General features: G+C 45.5%; 2 protein-coding genes across 4 annotated transcripts in view; one reads left to right on the forward strand and one right to left on the reverse strand.

Moving 5' to 3' along the window:
- The window catches only part of LOC142585399 (uncharacterized), a 532,153-nt gene extending 529,795 nt beyond the window's left edge, over positions 1 to 2,358 (reverse strand). For 2 of the 3 annotated variants that reach the window (XM_075696134.1, XM_075696131.1), the window contains exon 1: positions 2,242 to 2,357. The gene's annotated coding sequence lies outside the window, so the exon portion shown is untranslated. Of the gene's footprint in view, positions 1 to 2,241 lie in introns of all 3 variants that reach the window. The other variant, XM_075696137.1, reaches the window with a different exon arrangement.
- Positions 2,359 to 3,788: 1,430 nt separating this feature from the next.
- Positions 3,789 to 5,025, forward strand: LOC142585400 (LYR motif-containing protein 2). Its single transcript, XM_075696138.1, has 3 exons — positions 3,789 to 3,884; positions 3,977 to 4,117; positions 4,869 to 5,025. Exons 1-3 carry the CDS (start codon positions 3,822 to 3,824, stop codon positions 4,944 to 4,946), a joined length of 282 nt encoding a protein of 93 aa, XP_075552253.1. The 5' UTR covers positions 3,789 to 3,821; the 3' UTR covers positions 4,947 to 5,025.
- The last annotated feature ends 2,221 nt before the right edge of the window (positions 5,026 to 7,246 follow it).

The raw sequence follows: 7,246 nt of genomic DNA on the forward strand, positions 1-7,246 counted from the left end.
TAGGGAAGCCATGAAAAAGAGAAAAAACAAACAAGGGGGGTAGGGGAGGGGTGTTTAACTATCAGCGCGCACGTACGCAACTACAGAGAGAGGGAGAGAGAAGGCGCGATAAGCTGAGTCAACCAAGACAGACGGGACATTTCTCGAATAGATGAAAAGTCAAGATCGTCTAGAACAAGTCTCGTTTCCGCTTTCTTCAGCGCTTCAACGCGTAGAGTCATGGGACTACAGCTCGTTGAGAAACCAGTCGAGCAACGATTGCAGACGACGCTCTGAAGTACGGTTCTGAAGTAACCGCGCGCAAGAGCGTACGTGTTCTGGCCTCGTTGCCGTTGTTTGTTCGCGTTTAAACCCACGTTAACGTGTATTCTGCTCGCACGCGTGTGGGTAGCTACCTTTCCTCTTTCCTTTTTCTTCCCACCTTCATATCTTCCATTTCTGTGTTGCTGTAACCTCCCTTCAGAAGAGTAGGCAGGCGTTGTGCCCCTTCCGGTGGCAGTTGCCAGCCTGCTCCTCGCTTTCCCTTTCCTGTTACCTGTGTATATGTGTATATGTGTTCAAAACAAATAATAATAATAATAATAGCTACACGCACCAACATCGCCTCCTACACACGAGACCACCGCATTCCAGAAAGATTGTACGAGATTTCAGGCAGAAGGCTGTCACTTGCAACCTATACGCAAGTGGTGTTTAACCACGGATGATCGAGAACGGCACCAACGAATTCTACAGGTAGCCGCATCTATAGATTCATAGCCATGGCAGGGACTAATTGCGTGTCTCTGCATAGGCGTACTTAGCATCAATTGCCAGGCACAGCGTCTTCAAGATGACTTCGGTTATAACGTCCAGCGAAGCCGATGTCTGAGCCCTTACTAAAAGATTTCGGTGTGAAACGCATTTTCGACGACACACACACACACACACACGCTGCAGTGTGACCCCTCCGCGTTTGCCATGTCGTCCGAAAGCGCAGCGAGTTACAAGCAATAAGCGAAGTGTCTCCTGCAGTCCAATTAATTCCCAACGCTTTTAGCTTCCTACGTGCGTGCGTTTTACACACGCTTTCCTGTAGTATTACAGAAAGTTGAAACAAGCAGCGCAGTATGGTCTTCATGGAAAGAGCAAGCGGAGAAACACCGATCTACGAACGCCAGCGAAAGAATCGAGAGAAGAGGGGAAAAAAAAAAGAAAAATAAGAAATACTCGTAAGGCCAATAACGCGAAAAGATTCGACTCTGTTACAGGTTCCGTTCGGTTCGAGGTCACGGTCGCGCCGTTTCCTCGCGCGACACGGTTTCAGCCGGATTTCGATTCGGTTCCTCGGAGCTGACACAGCTTAGCTACACGGAGAACACACAGCCAGAATAACACAGCTGCTGCTGTTGCTGCTGCTGCTGCAACGGCACAGACACAAACCGGCGCCGCTGTTGGCGAAGCTACCGCGGCTCGCATGCACGCGTACAATCTGAGGGTAACGCCCGCACCTGCGAAATCTTTGCGCGCCGCATTACGCGAAGCGACACAGACAGAAGATGAAAAAAAAAAATGCAAATACGCGACAAGCGCCCCCAAGGTTTCGTCTGTGCGTCTGCAGCTAAGCGCAGACCGGCCAGCGCACCGGTCTGCAAAAAAACCACACCTCTCAACGACAAATTGACGCGATAAAGTTGCGGAAAAGTATACAAAAAAAGCGAACCCGAAACTCGAATCGACACAAGCAGAAGAGCGCGCAAATTTTCAGGGTGCCAGTGTCGTGTTCAGCACGTAGTAAAACAAGGCGAAAACAAAACTCGCGCAAAAAGAAAATAGAAAAAAACACCGGCATGCGTTCGTCACAGACGGACTTCGTGCTGCGATCAAAGTAAGAGTAGTACAGGAAGCGCGCGAGTTCTCTTCGGGGTAATCGTCCGAGGCCGTCGACGCAGATATCGCGTGTTAGCATCGAACAAAACTGAAAACGCGATTGGAAGCTGAAACCAGACAGTCGGGTACGAATATGTCACGCTCAGCTGGCGGGAGTTGGCGCGCGACTGTGCTCACCGCGCGCAGCGAGGTTGCCGGGTTCCAGACGTGCAGGTAAATAGCAAGCACGGCGGCCGTCTCAACCGAAACACGCAGCCCCGGCGTTGCTGCAACAGGCGCGTACGTGTGTCGCCTAGGCGTTGTGGAAGGCACGGTTCCACGGTTGCGCGCCCAATGTTCAATACTGAAAGTAAAAACAAAGGTACGACTCACCGCCGCAGTTCCGTGAGCGCGGTCCACACCACACACGCACGTACCAGACGCTCACCGCCCGCGCATCGAGCTGGCTGTCACGTGGTACAAAGGTTGGCAGCAAGATTCGCGCGAAGTGCACCAGATGGCAATAGGCATCGGGCAAGCAGGTAACCATAGGCATCTATAGAGTGATTGCGTGTGATGGCATTAACAAACTTAACTTTAACGAACTATTAAGCAACAAAGAGTTTTTATTTGCTGCTCTTATCAGACACACTTTAGTGCGACATTGAGAAGTGGACAAACTGCGGTCTGCGAATATGTCTAGAAATGTGCGCAAAATCAAGTCAACCGAGTGGAATGGTGTCGCCATCTCCCGGCAAACTTACCACACGGTACCGTGGTACCACTTAAAGTAAATCCAGGCCTAAAAGTAAATCTACGCCTAGTAGAGTTACGCCCTATATATTTAAGCAGCGAATCTTAAAGGTTGCGCTTTTTTTTTTTTTTGTTGAATTCGGCGGACGCTATATTGAGACAAAAACACATCATAGACGTCCTGCGTTGGAGACCCCCTATGGTCGAATACGGTCGAATATCAGCTAAGAAACAAATACAATCAAGAAATTATGCAAACTATACTAAAAATAACAGATACATGCACGATTCAAAAGCGATGAAGCCAGCGGAAAGGGCGAGTGACTTTCGTGGCTGTAATTGGTCTGCTTGAGCAGACGACAAAAGACCGTTTTTGAAGTCACCCCTTTGGGGATTCATTTACAAATTGCGTGCTAAACAAATTGTTGCGCAATGCAGGATGGATGCGGCTGTAGGAAACAAAAATAGGGACGATGCTACTATTTGCGTCTGCTGCTCCAGTGTCCGCTACCATTTGGTTTTAACCTTTGCAGGGAGGGGATATGTCACTAAAATGGTTGTCACCAAGGCGGAAGAAAAAAAAGATTATGCAACAACGGAAAAGGGTGTAATGACGCTGCCTAGCTTTTTAGTAATTTGTTTTTCAAATATATTCGCAGTTTACTAGACACAATTAGGGCGACGTCAGTTTCGCTTCTGCTGATGTAGTGCATTAAAAATAAAAGAAGCGAAGTCAACTTTTTGGGAAGGTGGCGCCGCCGTAGTGGACTTCAAGAACAAGTGGCTGGGAAACTCTATGGTTGGGATGAGACAGGGCAGGCATAGATATATCAATGCCTCCTTTACTAGATGCCTGCCGCGTGAGCCGAGAAGCTGGTTCCTGCCCCTTTCCTCTTTACTCTTCCCCACCCGGGTTAACCCGGGTCGGCTGCGAGCGCTAGCTGCGGTGGCCGCTGCAAACCTAAATCACGTAGCCATGCCTCCGAGATTTTAGCGGCGTCTGATGCGATCCCGGAGGCACAGGACCCACAGTCTCTGGTCAAGCCATTGGTGGAGCGCGCGCCAGCCTAGTAATCGTCACTTCCTCCGCAACAGGAAGTGGGTCGGCTGCGAGCGCCGTCTCTCCGCGACTACCCTGAACTACGGGAACCTCCGCTCCAATAGGAAGACTAGCGACGCGGCAGGCATCTAGTAAAGGAGGCATTGGATATATATACGAGATGAGGAGCAAGATGGCAGCTTCCTTCAGTACAAATACTTCGAATATGATGACGCTAAAGAGAGTATGTTTTGACACATGCACGGGTGTTTGCACGTTCAAGCGCTTTATTCACAGAAATAATTACACTTGTCGCTGATGATTAATGTCTTACAGTTCATGCTGAGGCAAGAAGTTCTCAAACTGTATCGAGATACTCTGCGAACGATACGCGCTGTTGGTGACGAGCGGCAAAGAAAGGAGCTGCAGGTTTGGGCGAGGCATGATTTTGACAGCAACAAGCACGTTACAGAGGAGGTGCGTGCTGTGCTCACGGTGACAGCTGCGTTTGTGTTAGCGACTTCCGTGTGACATATTAGTGCTGACAACGGAGTATGCGGCCGATGAACGAGGGTCTGTCAAAACCAAATGGTTCACGTCATTAAAGACGTCAGTTTATTACCGTGTCTGTTTTCAGTTATTGCAGTTAGTGCAAAGAAATTCCAGCATAATTTTCGCTCTGTCCAGTCAGTGGGCAAAATAAAGCCCGTTTTAATAGCCCACTTACTGTGTATTATAGTCAGATTAATCTTCACACGATTTAGCCGTGTTGAAAAATCATAATTTACCAAGTCTTCAGATCTTACTAGTAACTTCTTGTCAATCCGAAGCGGAAGCTCGTAACAATTCGACTTCTGCATGCAGGCCTGATTACTTCCTTGAGTGCCGATGATAGATGCATTTCCTGATGTAATCAAGAGTTCGACAGAACACCGTCTGGTCATGTAAATGCATTATTCATACAAAGGCGCTGACCACTTATCAAACTGTTTTTTGACATTGGTCAGTGACCTGTTGTATGAGTAACCTGGATACGGCAATTAGTTACAACGAAAACAGTGAATTGTAGCCACCATTTCTTACTATTACCAAAATTAAACCTGACCCACTGCTACGGTGTCTTATATTCCTTGAGTTGTTTTAGGACGTTTACTCAATAGTAGTTAAAACACAGGTCACATTGGTCTCTTAGTTAAAACGTAGCCTCGCGTGTGTCTTGTCGTTTCAGGATGCTATCAAGATGCACATCGCCCGGGGAAAACTGGCACTCAAGGAACTCCAGTCATCGGTACATCTTTCGAAGTAGCTGCGAGTTCATAGAACTTTCCCTTATTTAGTCAAAGGCTCACCCATATCATAATAAAAGTTATTTCATTCATTGCTTATATTAGGTGTGATCATCCTGTCGCCACATGCACATTTTCCAGCACCACCATTTAAAATGCGAATGCTACTTAGTTGCTTTGGATGCGCACTTGGTAATCATTTAAGCCTTCCTTCAGTGCACCTATGCAGGTGGCCTCTGTTATGGGTGCACTCCTTATAAGGTTGCAGTGCTTTCAAAAGCTTCCACAACTTAAGCCATTTCAACAAAAACATGTTACACAAATTTTGGCAAACTGTTGTAACAGTCTGAAAAGCTAAGGGCAGTAAAAATTTGGCAGTTTTACCTCAAGGATGAACTACTGACTGCGAAAAAATGTTTAGCTTTGCACATGAACTTCTCAGACAGTGTTCCAACTGTACACGGGTCTGACTAATTCAGACGTGACATACGCGTCTGTGCCAAAATTTCTGCCACCCTTCAAAACATTAACACAACCTGTAGGACCTGTAATGACATCACACAGGGACTACTATGAAGAGCTGCAGGAGTAAATTTACATCACTTTCAGGTTCGAGCGCTGATACTGTTTTGAACTTTTAATGATATTCAATAGTCCGAGAAGATTTCAGATAAAAGGCATGCGCTGTAAACATTATCTTTCATGATATTCGTTTTGGGCTGCCATTCTCAAAATTTTGAGGTGTAATTAGGTCAAGAACATAAGACCTGGTGTAAACAACTTTAGTGATTGAATAGTGTAGAAATATAACCTGCATATACGGCATGACAAGCGCATAGCATATATATGCCTAAATATAGGCGAAGCCCCATAGTGGTGCTGAAGATTCGCTTGGAGTGTGCATATAGTTTTTATCACAATAAATTATGTAATATGTCATCATCATTGACCTCTCAATGAATACTAAATACTAGTAATTGTAAAATCTACCACATAATTTCACGCTAATGTTACTAAAAGAAAAATCTGGCACTAGCATGGCCGCAAAGTCAACATGGGAATGATTGGCGATACACCTTGTCACAAACCTTGTCAGTGCCAGGAGCTGTCTGTCTGTATGTATGTCTCTGATTTCTGACAAGGTGGAATAATTACCTGGCTAACACAGTTACCATTACACATACAGGTGCTGTGAATGGCTAGAGCTTAAGACAGAAGTAGAGCCACAACAAAAACAAAAACCGCCTCTATGTTTGACAAGCAACAGAAGACAAAAGAGAAGAATATGCAACCAAGCTATCGGGCACCATAAAGAGGAAATATGATTTAGCGATTGTTATTCATTAGAAAAAAATGAAAAGTTGGGACATTAATCTGTCCTGACTGGTTTGAGTTTGGACATTTACTTAAAAGTCGTAACTGTCCCCCTATATTCGAGACTGTTGGCAATCCTATTGAACCTGCTACTAACCTGCTTATATGCAGTGACCTTGCTTTCAGTGGTGGTGACCACAAAGTTGCCGTAACCACTGCAGGACAGTAGCAGGGTTTCTGCATAAAAAGTCTTAAGGCTCGTTTAAGGACTTGTGTTGTTCTTGGTTTGTGCCGTGACTTGTGCATCACAGCTTACACAGTACCAACTTTTCATTACACAGAAGTGCAGTTCCGTCAGAGCTTGAACCTATTCACAAGTAAATGTTTAATATTTCTGCACTTTCCTTCACAGAGAGAAAGGTAATGATTTGTGCGTAAAGGGGAGGGCGACTGGGCTGAGTGTCATTGACTACGAAAGCTTCACATGTAAAGATATATGGTTAATTGTCTCTTATAATATTAGCCCGTGGTCAGACTTAGCCATCAAACAATGTGATCACCTTAGGCAGGCATTTCTCTTGAAATTTCTTTAGTATTTCGCATTCCCACATGAGGCAATGCACAACTGGAGCTGCCAGTCATGTGTACGCCAGCCATAACATTTCGCTTGCGGAACACATTTTTGCTGAACTATGTGGGCCTGCTCTCTTTACACAATGACAACACTTAAAAATCATGATGCCCATTCTGTGCATCTTAGAGCAGCATAAAAACAGAACTTGAGGATGAAAGACAAAGCAAGGCTTTTCTGTTGACACAATGCTTCTTGTATTGCACCTTTTCTTTAAAGGAACACTAAAAAGGAATATTACGTTGAGCTCCATAAATAAATTGTGTTTCTGCAATGCACAACAGCTAGAAGAGGCTTGGTAAGACAGAAAATACTCAACTTGCACCACATTTGATGTGTAATGACATAGTGGTTTTGACTTTCCATTTCCTGCCT

This window comes from Dermacentor variabilis, chromosome 6, assembly GCF_050947875.1.
Source record: "Dermacentor variabilis isolate Ectoservices chromosome 6, ASM5094787v1, whole genome shotgun sequence".
NCBI classification, from domain to species: domain Eukaryota; kingdom Metazoa; phylum Arthropoda; class Arachnida; order Ixodida; family Ixodidae; genus Dermacentor; species Dermacentor variabilis.